The sequence below is a fragment of the Falco biarmicus genome, chromosome 3 (assembly GCF_023638135.1).
Source record: "Falco biarmicus isolate bFalBia1 chromosome 3, bFalBia1.pri, whole genome shotgun sequence".
Classification (NCBI taxonomy): Eukaryota; Metazoa; Chordata; class Aves; order Falconiformes; family Falconidae; genus Falco; species Falco biarmicus.
The window spans coordinates 22,871,109-22,892,908 of record NC_079290.1 but is presented as its reverse complement, the minus strand read 5'-3'; the positions used below and the strand labels follow the sequence as shown (position 1 = coordinate 22,892,908).

The window sequence follows — 21,800 nt, the reverse complement described above, 5'->3', positions numbered from 1 at the left end:
AGCTGGTAATCAAGAATAGAAGGTACAGATTTAATGTCTTTGCCTAGGACAGTGTGAAATATATACTTCCCATGCTCATCTGCTCTCATCAGGAGACTTCTCTAAGCACATCATTCATGGAGTATTCTAGGAAGGAGATTCTACCACTTTGTCTACACAATTTAACTGAAATCTTATCAATTGTCTTAACAGTTCAGACTAGAGCACATGCTGGAATCCAGGATACCCATGTCAAAGCAGCCTAAAGAATCATCCCAACTGCTCAGCAATTATTAAACAGTACATTAAAAGTCACCAACAGCAAAATAAAGAGACTGAAACTTTCCAACTGAAAGTACTCTAGCCACAAGCATTAAAAAACTCTTGTGTTCAGACACCCTCGGAATATTTAACTCCAAACTTCCATATGCTGGATAAATTATACCATCATGACACTGCTCTTTATTTAACCACTGAATCTCTCAAACCCTAACTTTTGACTTAGACAGAAGTATTTCACTAAATCTCATTTATTTTCAGGTTTGCGTTTTGTTCATAAAAAATGGGGAAAATAATTTCCTCAAACTAATAATTTTCTCTCAGTTTTGCTTTTGAAATGAAAAAAACTCATTTCTATTCAATTCAAGCTACCAAATATCAGAATCACCCCTTGACATCAGATAATAAAAAACCTGAAGGGCATCTATGCATTTTTTTCCCATGACTTAAATGAAAATGGCCTATCAAGATTTTCTTAAATAAAAGACTTGGCATAACTGAAATATTATAATGACTGACTGGAATACTGTGGTAAGTTAGCACTTCACAAAGAATTCCAAGTCTTCTCTTGTAGATAACCCCAGACTATATAATTGATGTATATTCTAGCTGAATTTTTTACTTAGAACCAAAAAGTATGGCTACTTTGTTATGCAGATATGCAGAAAAAGGAAAGTTTGAAGGTTTTTTTACATGATATATCTATAATCACCTAAAGCAACAAAAGTACTGCAAAATGATTTTATAATACTACTGACTTTGCAGATTTACCAATATGTTTACAGTAATTTTACAAATTGTGCACTATTTGTTTTCAAGAATGAACGACCAAAAGCCTGGTTTTAGTTTTAAACATATACGTCTATATAAACTTCATAAACTAGAATACCTTGAATTAAATCTCAAGCTGCAGTCTAAGGGGTTATAAAGTAGTACAACTGTAAAAAAAATTACTGTTAATTAAGCTTTCCAAATTATTTTTCCTAACATATGGGGGGGATACTTTTGCATAATTGAATACATCAGTCTAATTTAGGGAACATAAATGACAAGCTAAAAAAAGAATATGCTCTCAGTCTGCTTCTCTACGAGAGCAATTATTAAATCAGTATTGTAAATATTTTTGTTTTGTAAACAGATATGAGAATTTCGATATATGAAGTAATTTTATTATATCATTTATGTATAGCCAAAGCCTTTTTCAGAAAAAAAAAGTAATTGTTGTTTGAAGCTCATGACTGAATGCATAAAGCACATTCAAGAATAACCAAATGCACACTTAGCTATTCAAGTGACTCATATTGTCTGTATGTCATTGGTATTACCTCACTAATAATTATTATAAATTATTGTTTAAAAATTCTTTTAGCTGACAGCTAGTTGAAAAGATTTCTGTTTTACAGCTTAAAAAACTAAATGGCAATTAAGTAATATTCTAATACAGGTAATTAACTATGTAGGTGGCAATATGAATTAAATTATGAAATACTATTTGCTAGATCTGAGAATTAGTGTATAGGCTTCTACTATACCCTGAAGTACTAAGGAATATTACTTATAAGCATCACTTGTAGAAACTGAGACTGATGCTTTATAAACAATGTAATTACCTAGCTTTGTATATTTTCTTAATATAAGATTAAAAATCACAGAATCACAGAATGGTCAGGGTTGGAAGGGATGTCTGGAAATCACCTAGTTCAAAACCCTGCTAAAGCAGGTTCACCTCAAGGAGGTTGCACTGTTACATGCAGGCAGGTTTTGAATGTCTCCAGAGAAAATGTCTCCATAACTTCTCTGGGCAGCCTGTTCCCATGCTCTGTCACCCTCAAAGCAAAGAATTTTTTTCCTTATATTTAGTCAGAACTTCCTGTGTTGCAGTTCATGCCTGTTGCCCCTTGCCCTTTTGCTTGGCACTACTGAAAAGAGCCTGGCCCCATCCTCTTGACGCTCACCCTTAACATATTTGTATGCATTGACAAGATCCCCTCTCAGTCTCCTCCAGACTTAAGAGGCCCAGCTTTCTCAGCCTTTCCTCATAAGGGAGATGCTCCAGTCCCCAAATCATCTCCGCAGCCCTCCACTGGACCCCCCTCTCCAGTAGATCCATGTCTCTCTTGAACTGGGGAGCCCAGAACTGGACACAGCACTCCAGGTGCAGCCTCACCAGGGAAGAGCAGAGTGGAGGAACACCTCCCTCGACCTGCTGGCCATGCTCATAATATACCTTAGAATCTCATTGGCCTTCTTGGTCACCAGGACACCCTGCTGGCTCATGGGCAACTTGCTGTGCACCAGGGCTCCTAGATTCCCACCAGTGTGTGGGGTTGTTCCTCTCCAGGTGCAGGACCTTATGCTTGACTTTGCTGAAATTTGTGAGGTTTCTCTTCGCCCAACCCTCCAGCCTGCCCAGGTCTGGCTGAATGGCAGCACAGCCTCTGGTGTGTCAGCCACTCCTCCCAGTTTTGTATCATCACCAAACTTGCTGGGTGTATGCTCTGTCCCTTCATTCAGGTCATTGATGAGTAAGTTGAACAGGACTGGACCCAGTCCTGACCCCTGGGGGACACCACGAGCTACAGGCCTCCTGACAGACTCCACACCACTGATCACAACTCTGAGCTGCCATTCAGCCAGTTTTCAGCCCACCTCACTGTCCACTCATCTAATCCACACTGCCTGAGCTGACCTATGAGGGTGTTATGGGAGACAGTGTCAAAAGCCTTGCTGTGGTCAAGGCAGACGACATCCACTGCTCTCCCCTTGTCTACCTAGACAGTCTTCCCATCATAGAAGGCTCTCAGGTTGGTCAGGCATGATTTCCCCTTGGTGAATCTATGTTGACTCTTCCTAAGGACCTTTTTCCTCCACATGCTTTGAGATGACCTCCAGGCTGACAAGCCTGTAGTTTCCTGTGTCCATCTTCTTGCCCTTTTTGAAGACTGGAGCAACACTGGCTTTCCTCCAGTCCTCAGACACCTCTCCTGTTCTCCATGACCTTTCAGAGATGATGGAAAGTGGCTTGGCAATAAGAGCTGCCAGCTCCATCAGCACTCGTGGCTGCATCCCATTGAGGCCCATGGATTTGTGGGTGTCAAATTTGCTTAAGTGATCTCTAATGTGATCCTCATCAACCAGGGGAAAGCCTTCCTTTCTCAAGACTTCCCCTCCTGCCTCCAGGGTTTGGGAACGCGGAGGACTGGCCTTGGCAGTAAAGACTGAAGCAAAGAAGCATTCAGTAACTCTGCCTTCTCTGTGCCCTTCACCAGGGCACCCACCTCATTCAGCAGTGGGCCCATATTTTCCCCAGTCATGAAAAACAATTTAGTTTATCTGGTCTATGCTACGTTTGGGGTTTTTGTATTGAAAATAAGAAAACAAGACTACTATTGACTTTAATGTGGCTAGCAACCACCTGTTGTATCAGGTGTTGTTCATGCCTCTGTTGTGCAGAACCCTCATAATGCTTTATGAACCAGTTAAGAGCTTAAGATTTTACTGCAGAGCATCACTGTTATTTATAGTTTTGCATATGTCCTCTTTTTTGTGAACCAATAGTATATTTAAAGCAATATAACAAATACAAGGATTTGTCATATTCACATGTTTCTGGAGTAGTGTGATGCTGTTACCATAAAAATACCAGGCCAGAAAACCACAGAATGTGTAATTCAGTTTTTCTGCTTAACTGAAACTGATCTTGAAAGAAGTTGTTTACTATTTTATTTCTTCTGTTTGTTCTACATAAGGCAACTGCACTGAGACCAAGAATTGCAGAAGCCAGCCTAGCAAAAATACTGTTACTACTACCAAGTCAACAAACAACCAGACAGAAACACTATCAAATTTTGTAACAAGAATGTATAAACTAACAAACAAATACTATATGGACATATGGTTTTGTTTAACAATCTGCAGATATTCTTGAAGAAAGTGAATGTACACAATATTTTGACTCAGAATGTCCCAAGCAAAGAGCTATCAAGGATGATTAACTGAAGTAATTGCTGTTTAGGACAAGGCAACTTTAAAGAACAATTACATCCTGGAAAGCTGGCAACACAGGACTCTTGCAATTAAGATATATCTGACACTTGTTGGCCTTAAGCAAACTACCTTAATTATAATACCAAAAATCACACTCCCTACACCAGATACCCTGGTCTACAAAGAGACCCTCCCTCAATGAGCATGCATAGTTAGTCAATATGATTGTGTAACCATTATGTAGATTATCTTCCGTCAGTGCTAGAGGATTGAAAATTAACAGATCAATATTCACGTAATTGTATATAAATCTGATTATGGAAACAATCAACGTGTGCTACTTCACCTAACACCCGAAGTTGCACAACTCGGTATTAAAAGCAGTATCTCATATTTGATTTTGCACACTGGGTAATGAACTCACTTTTGAGATGACAGAAATACTCTCTAAAGGTAGTATATTTGGAATAAAATCAAAACAAAAAAGTGCTCTGTCTACTCAGCTCGGGTGTTGCATCTCACAGATCAGGATGGAAATTTTCTAGATAAGTGTAACAACAGTCATACTCCCAGCACATTATTTAATGGGACCACACATGCAATACAGAAACTCCAGAGAGAACCTGTGACCAATGCTACTTCCAATACTCTGCACTGAAAGGACTCTATACAATTTACTTTCTGAAATTATGAAACTCCCTGAAGGCATCACCAATCCTTACCAGTACAACAGTCCATTCTATTCTGTTTCTAAATATATACAATTTTTTATACATTTTAATCGTTAGGCCTACAGACAGTGAGGTGAATGAGTTGGCAGTGCCTTTCATCTCAATGTTACATCCCTGGAGTATATTTGGAAATTATTTTACAGCTGCAATTAGAATATCAACATTTATGCCATAGTAAAAACTGTTACTGGTTTTTTTGTTTTGTTGACTATCTACTGACAAAAGGAAAAGTAAAAAAAAATGTCTTTTCATCATCTTTTGGGGTTTTTTTACCATATTAAAATCGCAATATTTGACTTACCATATTGTAGGTGGTTCAGAACCTTCTACTTCCAAATAATCATATTTTTCTTCCATTTGGAAATCTGTAAATATGAGTGAGATAGTATCACCAGGCTCTGCCACAACTGTCCATGTGCAATCCGCATTATTATGATATTCATTAGGGAAGTTGGGGCTCGAGATGATACCACTGGATCCTCTCATGGTTCCTCCACATGCATCCTCAGCTGTTAAAAAAAAAATCATAATTGTCAATAAAATCACCCCTTAGAAATGTATACTTTCTTGTTGAGAACAGGAATTTGCTACCTTTTAGGTGAAAGATTTCTTAAGGTTTTTTAACACGTTAGACTTGGAATGCTGCTGCAAAGTTAAGGTGCTAATAAGCAATTGCTTCAGATTCCAGTTATCTAAAAATTATTATACTAGTGCTGGCATATACTTTTTCAATCTACTCTTTATTATTTTGATTAGCATTGTTTCACTCACTTTACAATAGCATGCAAAAATGTCATTATTTCCTCTTTTGCTTTAACCAAAAACATTTTCATAAAGTGAGTTGAGTTTAATCCCTATCATATGCAGTCTGACATATGATGTGCAGCAGCCACATTATACTGAGAAAAGAAGCATGAGACTCCTACCCATCTTATGCTAAATGTATTATCATATTTCATTTTTGTCAACATGTAGTGATGTTTAAGTCTCTCCTCCAACAAATCTTTTCGCAATTTTCAAACAAATGATCAGTTTTCAAACCAAAGCCATTCATGGGTGATTTCCCAAATGTCAGATGGAAGACACTTTCGCAGTTAAGATGTTTACATCACAGTAATTTTAATGTAAGTTTTAATAGATCAAGTATTTCAAATTCAACCATAACAATAAGTTTTTCACAATATGTGAATAATTGTGAAATCATTTGACCAATTATCACAACCAATTATTTACTGGTTGTGAATACACGAATAAACTCCTAAAATAGAAGACTCAGAGGAAGGAGATAGGCAAAGGTGATGTGACCATAAAGTTTAGGGAATAATGCAGGGCATGACTGAGCACAGATATTGCAAAGATTGACTTCTATCTCAATACAAAGAGGACCCGAGGATGCCCTTTGTTTTAGGTAAACAGCTATCAACAGTTGACTTAACTGCTAGTGCAAGTATTTCTCCCTCAGTACATTTAGAGCATGAATATCTGCCTGACCTAGCCAGACCAGCATGGGAGGAAAGAATATTTGACTCAGCCCAACACAGAGTATAAAAACTAGACACACACACACACACGCACATGCACACGCACACGCACACGCACGCGCGCACACGCACACGCGCGCACACACACACGCGCGCACACACAAAACCCAAAAACTTTCAAAAAGACAGCTTGAGCTGGCTTCAACCTTTCTATTCTTTCCCATGATTGGGGATGCCCAGTGTTGTGATGGTGACCATATTATAGATACCTGTAACGGGAATCACATTGGTATTATGATAAAACTGTATACTGCAACAACTATATATTTTGCTAGGTGTAACCTGTATTTGTGATGTTATGCAATATATTTTCTATCACTATGCTAAATTAAAAATCCTGTGCAACATCAACCATCTTGAAATAAGTACATTTGATACCAAACATTACATTCTCTGCATGTGTCATATCTAAAGTAACCTGGTCACACAGTATTTGGATCTGACACAATAATGCTTTATTTTCTAACATAAATCTGATCCCGAATAAACTAGATAAATATTGCATATTTACCACATCAGTTCTAACACCAACAGAACTAATTCTAAGATTAAAAAAATCTCTAGTGACTGATGTTGTATATCTTCTATCCTAACAATACATATATCTAATAAAAATTGTTTTGAGGATATGTCAAAAATTTTTCTGTGAGCTAATAAAATTGATTTTGAATGTAGTGCTGTTACTTTCAGAAATGGAAATACCTTTCAAATACTTACACAAAAATACCATGTTAGTAGACAGAAATACCATATCGCATCACTTATACACTTTATTTCCCAAATGTCTGAAGGGTCCCTGAAAAGCAATTCTTAGTTCTGCTTAATTAGAGTGCTTATATGAATAAAACTTGCCCTAGAAAGTTTTGAAAGACTGAAACCCCAGTAAATATTGCTGAAAAATTAACAAGGAGAAAAAATATAATAGTAATAAATTAAGGAGTATAACACGATAGAACAAAAGCTTTAAAGAATTCTGGCACACATTTCACTTTTAAATTAATTACAGTAGTTTAGGAGTTTAAAATATCAGGTTTTCTCTCTTAAAATTTCTGCTAAATTATTGTATGACCACATTGAAAAATTATAGTAAAAACACATCTCGGATTTAATCTTACTAATTAGCCAGTGTACTTAGCATCCAATAAATACAATGAAACTTAGGAACCTCATCGCATCACAGGTTCAGGTCCTTTACAGTGAAAGGAATAAAAAAATATTCTAAAAGGCAATAATACAGTTTTGTTTTCATGCACTGAGGACAAACAGGAGAATAATTTTTATATGTAAGTTCACAGAAGTAAAATGTCCATTAAAACAATGTGTAACACACTGGTTCAAGGATTTTGAAAGATCTGTATATTGATTTTTAAATATTGGTTGAAATAGGTTTTATCAAGTACTGATCTGAAAAAAGTTCTTATAGGTAAATTTCCATAGCTAAATTACTGAAGCTTATGCAAACTGGAAAGACAGAGTGGCATGTGACATAGTTTTTCTGCTCATGTAACAAATTAAAAGCAGAAAACTAGGTGTATTGTGCAAGACTGAAGACTTTGGATTAGTTTTTTCAGACCCAAAATAGAAATGCTTTTGGAAAATACAGAACTTTTTTCCTTTTCACCAAGGAATTACAGAGAAAGGTATCCTAATTCCTAGCAATATAAAAAAAAGTTCACTAAAAATGTTGCTAAAGTCTACCAATGCTTAAAAGAATAGACTGACCGTGTTTTAAAACACAAGCTGTGTCAACGAGCATGTCTGCTATTCTGAACCACATCTGTTTAGAGATTTTTGCCAAAATGTAGTTTTGCTACCATCAGCAAAATGGCTCACAGAAATCATCAGTTATTTTGTTCTGATTAATGTAGCAAATTTGCTACAAATAAATTTAATACTAACTACATTTAAGTGCTGTAAATATAACCAAAAGCACACCAGATATCATTGTAGCCTCTGTAATGCAAGCATTAGCCCAATAAATAACAGAATTAATGTACTGTGTTTCTATATTCCCCCGCATACATTATCATTTGCTTGTGATTTATTTTATTTCAGTCTTGCAGTCAGATCCTCACAGGTAAAAGCTCACATCCAGGAGAAAGCTACCAAACATTAACCCCCATGAAAATGTTTGGTGCCTTAAGTTGTGAAACCACTGGAAAAAAGAATCGGTCTTCAAGTAAATTGACAAACACTGAAGTTGACCGCAGTTCTACCACTGACTTTATAGTGCATAAAACCCTGACAAATAAAAGAAAATGTAATAATTGTTTCTGTGCAATCTGCTTTTGGCACCTGTGTTTCCCTCATATTGCAGCATAATTGTTTAGGTGTCAGTTATGAAACATTACAAACAAAAGAATAACTTATTTGTAAGAGAAATTTATGAAGACTAACAGTAGCCCATCTTCATCAGTCTGCAACAAGTCCAATAATGATAGGTGAACAAGGAAGAAAGAGAGGAAAGATACTCCTTGCAGTGATTTCTATATAGAGCCCTGAGAACCCCTCTCACTGCCTTTCCACAACTTTCTGAATTGCCTCTGTCAAACCACTGAAGGAGGAGTCCTCGAAGATACTTACGTGTCTCACACTCCAATCCCTGCAATCAAAATGTAATACCTAAACAGCAGTTAAGCACCTAAATGCTTGAAAGAGTTGTGTATCTGTCCCTGTTCTTTTAATTTCCAGTTACCAAATATGGAGGAAAACATTAACAGGAATGGTAAGAAGACAATACTTTGGTTAAGACTTGATAGAATCTGATAATAAATACGCAATTACACATACATAGGTACCATTGATGACACCTAAAAAAAAAAAAAAATCTACTTTTAAAATTCCTACCCCATATTTTCAAATTTAATTTATTCTGTCATGTACTGGGAAAATTTACCTAATCCACAAACTTGCAAATATGATACAAAGGCATAAATGCAAAATATATGCATACTGCCATGATGTCGTTTTTCCAAACATACTTTTCTGATCTTAACCTAATGCTGAAAGGGGAAGATTTTTCAAAGAAATATGCAAGGTGGGGACTTGGCTTAGAAAAGCTTTTCAAAGTATTATGAATACAAATTAAGATCTATATCTGAATATGCATAAGGGTTTTTGTGCAGAGGGAGTATCACTGATATTATGATGTAAGTGATAATTATGGCAGTACAAAGCTTTTGAGGGTTTGGGTTTTTTTTTGCTTTTTGTGGGCATAGACTAGTTTTTATTTATATACATAGGTACGTGCAGCTTTTTTTAAAAAAATATGGCTAAATACTTGCAAAAAATAATGTGAAATGAGTATGCATTTAAATGATTTCTGGTGAAAATTAATTTAATTAAATTTTGTATTTTATTTTCTAACCATCTTCCTGGTTTACTGTTCACTGTTCCCTTTTCATAATAAATTTTAAAAATACGTTTCTCTAAGTTGGCTTATTTAAATTTGATTTTCTGCTTATTCTTGTAGGTTTCAATGATATTTGCAATAAAGTAACATAAATATTGAACTGTACTTTTCAATAAGATAGATGATCAAAGACAGGCAATATTATTAGTGATTTATAGGCCTTCAAATTCATGGTTTGCAATGAGAATTCAATAAGAATGCATGATTGATCAAGCTTTAATCTGGCACACAATGTATTGCGTAATTTTATCTATCTAGATATTTACAGTGTAACAAACAGTTAAACTTAAGTGCTTAATTCATCACAGAGTAATAGACATCCATTATCTGTTCTTGAAAACAACATGAGGAAAAAAAGCATACCAACTTTCGAAGTTTAGACAATGATCATTACAATAGCCAATAAAGGTTCTGAGCAAGCTGAACTAATTTTAAAGAAAAGCTAAGAGGATCTGCAGTAATTCCTCTATATCTTGATCATTAGTTACACAGTGTAGTTCAGGTACAACCCCAGACATACGGTTGTCTGCTCTTTCAAATTTTAGGCAGTCTTATTTCACACAAATTATCTGAGCAATCTAAAGGAATCCGCATTCTATCAGCCCCTTTAAAGCATTTTACAGTCATATTAATTATTGCTCTTAAATATACATATTAATAACTACATTTCAGCTGAATATCAGGAAAGATTTTTACATTAGAAAGCTATCAATTCTTTGAGAAACTCCAGTGCTCTTCAAAAGTATTCAACATAGGTAAACACATAATACTAACTACTGATTCCACTAGTGATGTGAAAAACTACTTTACCTGTTTCTGCATAGCAAATGCATGCACAGAGGTATAGGTATATGTCTACACAAATTTTAACCATCTACAGAATTTTATTTGAGTCAACTGCTGCCTTAAATAATGGTATCTAACTGCTAAGAGTTAGACGAAAACTGAAGAAAACAGGGATCCTGAAAAATGTCATTCTGTATTCTATCACCCCATATTTAACTTACATTAAAAATAGACCACTTACATGCATAAAATAATTATGTGGAATGTGAAGCATAACTCTAAGTATCTTCAGATGTTTCTCAATGAAAGGTATTTTGGTTTATATCCTTCCAAAACAGCTCATGATTATTTGATGCAATAAAGTAGAATGGAAATGGAAATTAATTACACAGCTAATACTTTCTGATATTTTTACAAAACCACAACACTTTAGTTGTAATCTCAATTCTGACAGGAAAAAAAAAAAAGTTTTTATAAAATTCCAGTGTTTTCTAAATAAGAATTTTAATCAATTAACTTCATATTCAAAGTAAAGGGTAAAGAATATGAGATTATCTCCAGGCAGTAACTTGGCATAAGAAAGCAAAATATTGTCAATTAAAAGAGGCAACACACTATCTTAACTATAACTTGAGTTACACAAACATTTCTGAACCAGAACGTACTTTCCTTCCCCAGAACCTTGTCTCTTTTTGTTACTTCTGAAAGTTTGTCAGAGGTTAGCGCTAAATAAAATAAAATAAAATAAATAAGTAAATGAAAAATAATCTCACCTAGATAGCAGCCCCACCGATCACTGCTTAGGGAGGTACTTTTAAGTTTTCAATAGGCATGCATTATGAATGTTTTAACATATGTCTATAACAATTATGTGGAATTATTTTCTGATTATTTTTTTATGAAGCTCAGAATTATCTTGGCTTGAGTATCATTGCTACTAGCATTTTATGCTTAGTGTTTTCCCCTTTATAGGTCTGTATGTTTATACACTCAGACTGTTTTTACAGAACACAGCACTGAGAAGCAGCTTCATAACACGTTTTGAACTTAATTTTCCACAAGTCTGAATTTGCTGGTTCATCCTTCAGCAACTTCCACAAATTTCCAATGTCACACTTGACCAGTGCTTAATCCAATGCTCTTATATACACTACAGATTTGCACTTTTCTGCACATCCTATACTGCTTTCACAAAAACCAGCTTAGAATGTGTTTCTTATTAAGTTTCTTCATTGACTGTGCTACAGGTGAGCAGCAGAAAGGAAACTATATAAGCTGAAGTGGAAAGCCCCTTAGAAAATTAAGCTCAGTTTTAAAGTCTGTAGTGTAATAATCTGATTATGAAATTTGCAAATGAACACAATAATAGGTTACATACAAAAATATCTTTAAGAAGCTCATAGGCAATGCCATTTTCTAGCAGAGTTCCCCCTGCTCCCTCCTTTGCACAAACCACACTCCCCTGTTTCCAACCCACCTTTCTTTGAGGATCTGTGTGTCTGTTGTAGGACTCCAGCAGCGCCAGCTGTTCTGACTCTGTGATTTTGACAATGTTACTGATCTTGCAATTACATATGAATTTACAGTTCCTGTTCCCCATGCTACATGTGTTTGTGTACAGGCACTTGAGATGGGTCTCTGGTCATCCCACTTCCTCAAAAAAAGAGTGCAATCCCTCATTGCCCTGCCTGGTGCATGCTTCCCCCGTCCCCTGCTCCCCAAAAACCTGCAAGCTTTTGTCACCAGCCCCAATAAACCCAGGTTAAAGACCTCCTCGCTAAGTTAGCAAGCTTCTTGGCAATGGTGCTCTTGCCCCACTAAATAAAAATTAGTTACCCAACTAGTTTAAACTGAGTCTCAATAATCTAATGCTCAGAGAATAAATGAATGGGTCTTTAAAGTATAGAGAACAGCGTATGTAGTATAATGCATATTAATTTTCATGTAATATTGAGACATTCTAAAAAGTCCAAATATAACAAAAGATATATGTAATTTCTGAGAAACATTTATATGTTGGCTTTTTCTATAAACCTGAAATAATAAATGTTAGCTTTTCCTCGTAATTTATGCACAAACTAACCTTGCAGCTTTCAGAAATGTAAATTAAATGGTTGCAAAGCATCCATCAAAGTGAAAATCTTTAAGGATAGCTTCACAGATTTGACATTAAGGACATGTAAATTTCACCCAGCTTTTGAGGAGAGGGCCATAAAACATTTCTAGAGGACATATGGAAGTCTTATTTTCTATGGCTTTGTGTTGCAATTCGTAAAACTCACAGATTTAAAATTCCAAATAAACCCAAGGATGATTATAAATCTACATTATTCACATCCTCAAATACTTCATTTGTATGCTCAGTTTAGCTGTAAAATTTATACAGATTTGACAGCCAGCAAAAAAAAAAAATCACATTATAGCATCTGTGGCTAAAAACGTGAGGAAGCTTGGGAGCTTAAAATGGTGCTCTAGCAGAAGTTACAAGGAATAAATTGTCTCCGAGCCTGCCTTTTTTGAGATAAATCCACAAAAACGAGCTATGCCATAAGGAAATTACTACCAAGACCCACGGAACTTGTGCCTAGCTGGAGTCCCCGTACTGGGGCAAAACCGGCAGGGGAGCCGCAGGGGTGACCCGTGTGAGGGGACGCCGCGAAGCGCCCAGTGCCGGGCGCACTCAGCTCGGCAGCCAGGGACATGGCCACCGCCGGGCCGCGCGGCCGCCACCGAGGAGCCGCCACCGAGAAGCCGCCGGCGGGGCGGGAGGCACGTGGGGGAGCACAGCAGGAAACCTATAGGTGCACGTGCGGATGCGCTGGAGGCCGTATAGAAGAGAGGTCGTAAAGAGAGAGGGGCCCCTGGAGGAACCCATGCCTGGACAAAGGACAGGAGCGGGGCTAGAAGGAGGGCGAAAGAGGCCGTTTGCCGCCGCCACCTCACGCGCCCCTGCGCGCGGCAGGTCGCTGGCGGGGCGAGTGAGGTGAGGTGCGGCAGGAGGGGGCAGGGCGCTGGGGGACCGGGGTGGGGGGGAGGCGGGATCTGGGGCGAAGTTGAGGCGGGTAAAAGGGGTGGAAGGTTTTTTTCTCAAAGTGTTTAATTTTTTTTTTTTTTTTTTTTTTTTTTTTTTTTTTTTTTTTTGGTCTTCTTTTGTTTCGCAAATCCTGAACCGGTAACTCAATGTTTCTGTTAATTGGCGACATAGTCCAGCGAGATCCTCGGGGCTGGCTGTTTTCCCTCAGGGAAGCGATGTGGGTGTGGTTGGAGGAGTTGGGCTCTTCTGAAGTGTTGCCGATAGGAAAAGTACCTTTGTAGTAAACACCACACAGTAAACTCATTTATTATTTTATCTGTAAAGAAGGAAGAATTTTAACATTGGAAAAATCTTGGCACATAAAGCCAATAGTTTGTGCAGGTTTTACAACAAAACGTGAAAAGTGTGTGGTCTGCTGAATTCTTGCCTATGTATTTGGAAAACATCAGAAGTTGTTTAGTTAAAAATGTATATAGCTGGTTCATTTTTAAAAAAATTCTGGAGTAGGACTTGAAATTTGATGGAGTAACTCACAAACGTGTTTAACAAAGTAAGATAACCTGCCAGTCCGTACATCAGCCAACTTTTCCTTTACTGCTGTTTTCCAGCAAGAGAATGAAATACACCTTTTCTCACATGAAAATGAACCTTGGGGAGGCATTGGTGCTTTGATTGCTTACAAACAATGCAAGGTAATTTAAATGAATATATTTGGACAAGCCTTCCTTGTGTGAGCACAAGGGAAGAAATTAAAAAGTTTTCTTGCTGATCAAACTATTTCCAATTGCTTTGTGAAACAATAAAGATTAGCAGTTCTGCAGTGTTGAATTAAGACATTAATCCGGATTTTATAGTTCTCAAGTCTGATGTTTACTGTGTGAGTTGCTGAGGGGCAGAGGGCTTAAGAGTAAATTCATTAGAAATAGAATACAGAGGAAAGCAGAAATTACTTTAGTTGTTTAGGCAAAGAAAAGAAAAATAAGATCTAAAAGTGAATATTTAAATTAACCAATTTGAAATTAAATTATTTTTCTTTCTAATTATTTTAAATAACTGCAAAGGTTTTTTTACTATGGTTTTGAAATGTAATTTTGTCATTAAAATCTGTATTGGTTTTAAACCAAACACGCCAAACATGAGAGATGATCAACAACATATCATATGAGATTTTAGAAATTGTTAGGGATCTCCTCCTGTAAGAGACTTGAGTCGGTGAGAACCACCATCACCACAGCAGATGTTTTTTTTAACATTGCTATGGCAGGAAACTTACACCAAACACCATCACCACAGCAAATGTTTATCTATGGCAGGAAGCCAGCACCATCACCACAGCAAATGTTTATATCAACATTGTCAGGGCAGGAAGCCAACACCACTACCACAGCAGAGGTTTATCTCAACACTGTTAAGGCAGCAAACCCACCAACTGACACCATGGAGCAACAGAGGGAGCTAATCCTGAGAAACTTCATCAAACCCCTGCGCATGCACCCAGACCCAATCGAGGATCAAGGGGTCTGGAGACCTCTGAAGACCACCTGACGGTATTGGACACACACACCACTGCCGGGTGGAAGGTGTGGTTAAGCAGAACAGCTTGTGACAATCGTATAAAACAATGGAACCAACCAACATCGGATGGAATGTTCCCCCACCACACTTGGAAATGGATCAGACTGACTGGGACGCTGCAGCTCTGGGGTGGTAGCTATTGCTGTGAAGTCTTTCATTCTTTCCTTCCTTTCTCTCTTTATCTCTCGCTCTCTCCTTTGCATTTGCAAACCTGTTGTTGGGCAAATAAAGTTCCTTGGCTCTTGGCTCCTTTTTGAGTTTTAGTTCTGTTCCCAAGAATATAAGCAGAACCTCACTCCAGTCTTAGACCAGCATGTAATACCTCTTCTTTTTTTTTTTTTTTTTTTCTTTCCATTTCTCACTAAAGAAACTATGCTAAAGTATGCGTTTAGCAATGGCTGATTTTTACACCTGGTTTTGCAGTTTTGCCTCTGAACCACAAAGAAACTATTCAAACACCTGTAATTGAGCCACACTCAATTACTGGGAAAGGTGTTGTAATTTTGTCTTTGTTTCTCACTATCATACCCTATTTTTAATTGGCAATAAATTAAATTAAACTTCCCCAAGTCCAATCTGTCTGTGATGGTAATTGGTAATTGATCTTCTTGCCTGTATCTCGACCCATAAGCTTTTCCATCTGTAGTCTCTTGTGGCCCTGTTGAGGAGAGGGACTGAGAGAGCAGCTTGGTGGGCAGCTGGCAGCCAGCCAAGGTCAACCCACCACACAGGTGAAGATAATATAGGGATGTACAGCGTACAGACATAGCAGAGGGTGGAATATAAAAACTTGTCTGGGTTCTGAAGAGTTTCAGTCCAAGAAACTGCTAACATTTTCTGAAGTGGGAGCAGGCTGATGAGAAGTATGTGGGCTTCAGAGTCATGGGGGGAGATCTGTTTTCAAATGCTTTCTTAAATTCTGTTACAAGTTTGGTTTTGATAGCTTCTAGAATACAGCATACAATTTTGTGCAACCACCTCCCTGCCCTGCCCCACTGCTCCCCCCCGCCCCCCCCCCCCAAAAAAAAAAAAAAGTAAAAAAAAAAGTCAAACAAGACATGGATATGCTGCAGTGAATTCAACAAAGGTTCACCAGGATTGTTGGGACTGGAGTACTGGGGAGACTGAAGGAACAGGGCTAGCTCAACCCAGAGATGAGGCAGCTTACGGAGGCCTAACCTAACAGTACCCACAGTGCCTATGGAGAGCCTATTGAGATGACAGAGGCAAGTTATTTGCTGTGGTGCATGGAGAACAAGAGGCAATGGATCTGACGGGATGCTCACAGTGCATATAAGGAGAAACCTTTTCACGATAAAGAGTGTCAAGAAGTGGAACAGATGGCCCAGAGAGGTCTTTAAACACAATTTCAGAGATTTGAATGCGGCTCAAACTCCCTCCTTGAACTTCTTTAGTACAGATCACTTCTGCTTTTAAAGACTGCTTCAAAATCTGTTAGTGCTTCATCCCCAGTTGAAGTTCCTCCTTGCCACCTCAAAAGCTATGCTTCTGAAAAAAACCCATATATTTAAATAAATATTTAAATATTTCAATTTCGGAATTCCATTTTGACAAATATTACCAATTTAGCTAGATTAGGGGGGAAAATCAGACTTTTTTGATCAGACCCAACAAAGCATAGGTATTTTTGTTAGTGTTTTAATAAAATAGTAACATGAACTCAAAATTGAAATTTCAATAAAACAATGGACTTTTAAATGTCTCTTGATTTGTATCATAAAAATTACTAATGTCTATTTCATTATCAGGTACATCATGTTACTAATTTTCCAGTTTAAAATTCATTTATTAATAATACCTGAATAGAATTTTGCAGAATTTATAGTTTGGTTGGAAAAATCAATTACAGTTCAGTTGAGATGTTCCTGTTAGAAAATTTATCATTTCTCAAAAATCCCTGAATATATAATAGACAGAAATATATGACAACACTGTGTGATGGATACATTTTAATCTTAAGAGTTGTTGCCTGACAGCTCTTAAATCTTATGAGTTGTTTTTATGTGACTTACCTCAAAAAAAAAAGCATTAAAACATCTTAAAGCATGAACCGCTTACACCACCGAGATATGCAAAAGCAAAAAACAAACAAACAAACAAAAAACCCCACTAAACCTCCAACAAACAAACCAGCTTTAGCCACAGAAAGGTACATGTCTTCATAAAACCTTACTATCTTAGGTCCAAATCATGCCTCTACCTAACACAGACACTTAAGCTATGAACAATCACTTCATACTTCCTTTGGATTTAGAGATAAGAACAAAATCTGAAATGTCTCACTACATACTATATGAGGGTTATCCACTGGAAGTATCTTCTTTTCTGTAGTGACCTGTAAAGGAAACCTACGACAGCTGTACTCCTACCTTAGTCAGCCCCATTCATATCTATGTACATCTTGGTGAAGAGTCTAAAACTCTGAATGGACAATAAAATGTGTCTGTTTCAACACTGTTATGGGACAAAATTGGATGTGTCAAGACCTGAACAATAGGTACTGTATGATTTCTTTATCTAATCTGCAACTAAAGCTATAAGGTGGGACCAAATCCTTAGCTGACTCAGTGACACTGAAATTTCTGAGTTGTAAGGTTTGTTTGCAGGGTTATTTCATTGTGGGCACTGACATATTCAGGCCATTGTACAACAATTCTATGTTCATTATTATTCTTCTCTTTTCTGAAACACATAGATCAGACTAATCATGATTAAACTCTAACATTTACATTATACTAGCAATAAATTTGTGGTATAAGTTATATGCAAGGTATGCTTCCTCTTCATAATCCCAAGTGTAAAAATGTGTCTTCAAAGAAGTGTTAATGAGATACTGCTATAAAGGATGTTTCTTATACTTGCACCAAAAACTTCTTTATTTTAAATCTCATTCGTAAGAGTTACAGTATTTGGGAAGCAGATTCAGAAAGAAAAATATGCTTAAATGTACAGTAAAGAAAATATGGTTTAAAAGATTTCAATAATTTTTACATGTTTGGGTAGAACATCCAATCTTTGACTACCTAAAAGGAGGCTATGGAAAATCTAGGAGTCAAACATTGTTCTAGGGCGCACAGCAAAAAGGCAAGAGGCAATGGTCACAAATTGTAAATTAGGCTATTCTATTTAGACATCAAGAATAATTTAAAAAAAAATGCTATTTGAGAGGATGATTGTGATACCAATTTACCTGGAGAGGTTGTGGAATTTCCATTCCTGGAGATTTTCAAAAGTGATGAACAAGACCCTAAGCAAATATATCTGCTTTTAAAGTCAGATTTGAAAGGTGTGTTGGATTTGATAACCTCTTTGTGTCCTAAAATAAGTTCTCTTATTTCTATGGTAGCTTAGAGATAGGAAAGAACAACAGTGACCAAACAGATTGAAAAAAAAACAAAAAGAGGAGCTTGTATTCTCTGAAGTGATATACTATTTTTTAAACTTGCCTGCACATATTCTAGTAGAATATCTAGAACAAGATAGAGAAAAAAACCCAATACTTCCATTTGTTTTATTTCCAGCTGTCTTGGCCTCATATTTAAAACTGTATTTTTTTCCTCAGAGCAAGTGACTTGAAGTTTCATACCATCTAATGCAGAAAGGATTGCAGTGCATACATCTTCAATCATTTTTATCTTTGCTATAAGAACTGTGGAATGAGACCACTTGAATCTTTTTTACTTAAACCACCATGCAAACAACTATTACTAATTTTCTACATTACATTCGGTATAGGACCTTAGTGGGATAAAAGTCTGTCATAATTTCCATTGTCTAGTCCTTTGAACCTTCTGACCTCATGGCAACTGGATTACAAGGAGCATGAAGCTTAAAATAATTTGCTTTTATAACTGAAGAAAAAATGCAAATGTTCATCAAAATATATTTCTAAAATTTACAATTCCATATGCTCAGGTTTATAAAACAGCTAAACAACAAAGTGTACTCTTACCAAGCACTGTGCAAACAGGAAACACAATTTGTGTGGCACATTTGTGATCTCTTTACTCCTGTAACATTACATATCTAAAAGAATCTGCCTTTTATCCTAGCACAAAATGCCTAAGGATGACAAAATGTTTTCAAGATTTCAGAGTCAAGATTTTTGTAGTTGCTTAATTATGCAGAGACCTTAAAATTCAGCACTTCTGAATGTGATCTGTGACTACTGCTTTGCCAGAAGAGAAAAACAGGACTTAACCTCTTCTGAAGACATTTTCTCAGCCAATTTATGACGACTGCTTTGGCAGCTCTGTTACCTTGTTTGCCAAAATTTATCAAACTTACATTAAGTCTGCTTGCATTTGAAAAGTTCACAGACATGTTCAAATTTGGAAAACTAAAATGAGAATTTGAAGGAAAAGATTTTTACACCACAGAATCATTTAGAAATAAGAGTTTCAGTGTTCTGCTTGAGGGATGTACAAAGTTTTTCAAGTAGAAATCGAATATATCTCCTTCCTGTACCCAAATGCCTCTGCCACTCATACCTCATCCTACTACCAGACGAATTTATTGTTACACTCAAAATCTTCTTTTGGATGAAAAGGAACACACAATGTATATGCAGACAACAAATTATTTTTCACCTGATTAGTGATTTAATGGTAGATAATAGTCCAAATTACCTAATGAATGCAGAGAAACCTCACTAACTTTGCTGCTACCACTACCTTTTCAGTACTGCAGGAGATGGAGACGCCATGATGATAGAGGCTGGAGGCTTGGGACTTCTGACACCAAGAGGACAACTCCTGCTCCTCCTGCAGCACTGCAGCATCAGAGTAGATCAGTGCCCTGGTAGCAGATGAGGGGCTGAGACCTGTGTCAACAAAGCACTCGAGCCAGCTGAGCCTGAGCTCTGCAGCAGAACCAGGAGGAAGTGGGAAATGACAGTATTGGGAAGAATCCCTGTTGCAGGAGATGCAGGCCTCCACCTTCTGACCTGTCATCTAGGGAGGGTTGATGTTTTCCAGGGGCTCAGACCCCAGGTGCTGCTGAGGTTTCTCTGGCCTGAGGACTCCTGCTGCTCTTTCCTGTGGGCACTACCTGGAAAATACCAAGCATGGCTACACAACCCTTGGGTGAGAGTCAAGGGCTGAGTGGGGGCTCAGGTGGTTTGTTTTTTTTTTTCTCAGTGCTGCCAGTAAGGGGAAAGTGCATGAAGGGGAGTGAATATATCCTGTTGGTCAACATGTGGTTACAGAGCAGATGTGGACAATCAGCTTTTATTGCAATAAGACCATCTCTGAGGATTAAGAAGTGCTTGGAAGAGATAGGATCCAAGAGCTGAGGCAAAAGTATCTTTGCCAACAGGCTGGCCAACCTGGTGAGAACAGCTTTGAAGTAGGAATCATGGAGAGGAGATGATGGGGGAAGAACTAGATGAGGCCTTCTTCAAACAACTGAAAGAAGCCTTGCATTTGCAGGCCCTGGTCCACTTAGGGACTTGCACTACCCTGAGATCACACAGAGATCAAAAACAATCCACAAGTTTGATAGAGTGCACTTATCAAAAATTCCAAACACAAGTGTGTTATACCTTCTACAGGTCTATCAGCAGCAAAAGGAGGATTAGGGAAAATATGAGGCTTCTGCTAATGGGGCAGGGGTCTTTGTGACAAAGGGCATGGAAGAGGCCAAAGTACTCAATGCCTTTTTTTGCCTCAGTAAAAATTGCCTTCAGGAATTCCAGACCAGTGGGAAAGTCTGGAGCAAGCAAGAATTAACCTCAGTGGTAGAGGATCAATCTAGGGAACATTTAGACAAACTGGACATACATAAGTCTACAGGATCTGGTGGGATGCATCCACGAGCTGGCCAATGTCACTGCAACACCACTGTTGATGATCACTGAAAGGCTGTGGTGACTGTATGGGGTTCCTGAAGACTGGAAGAAAGTATAAGTCACTCCTACCTTCAAGAAGGCCAAGAGGGGCATTTCAGGGACCTACAGGCTGTTCAGCCTCATCTTGTTCACTGGGAAGTTAACAGAACCAACCCTTCTGTAAGCCATTTTGAAACATATACATCCTTCTTATTTCACACATCATTTACTCAACAGGTCATAATGGCATCTTCAGAGCCATTCTGATTTATGATAAGAACCCAGTGCATTAAAGATATGTGCTCAAAATCATTATAGATTTTTTTTCCAGGAAAATTGCAGTGCATGCATAACAAGCAACCTAAAATCCTGGCTTGGTGTCCATTGTACTACTTCAAACTTAGAAAGTGATTGGATCATGGTCCAAGCGTTTCTTTTTATTTTCAGTAGCTTGTTATCAGCTACTAAGAACTACAAAATTTCAATTACCAGGACTTAAATACATGCCAAAACATGGAATAATGATCTTTTGTAAAAAGCAATGATAACAAAACTGAGATAATAATAAATAAAAAATAACATACATCTTTCCAATGCTTTATTCAGATAAAGTATTACAACATTTTTA

General features: G+C 37.3%; 1 protein-coding gene and 1 long non-coding RNA gene across 4 annotated transcripts in view; one reads left to right on the top strand and one right to left on the bottom strand.

The window, feature by feature from the left end:
- CSMD3 (CUB and Sushi multiple domains 3) overlaps nucleotides 1-21,800 on the bottom strand; it is a 725,150-nt gene that overhangs the window by 518,366 nt on the left and 184,984 nt on the right. For all 3 annotated transcript variants that reach the window (XM_056333378.1, XM_056333379.1, XM_056333380.1), the window contains exon 5: nucleotides 5,278-5,485. In XM_056333378.1, the coding sequence (XP_056189353.1) occupies nucleotides 5,278-5,485 (208 nt within the window). The remainder of the gene's footprint in view (nucleotides 1-5,277; nucleotides 5,486-21,800) is intronic.
- LOC130146846 (uncharacterized) lies at nucleotides 13,520-15,569 on the top strand. Its single transcript, XR_008821033.1, has 3 exons — nucleotides 13,520-13,698; nucleotides 14,358-14,441; nucleotides 15,063-15,569. It is a non-coding gene; the product is annotated as an uncharacterized LOC130146846 (long non-coding RNA).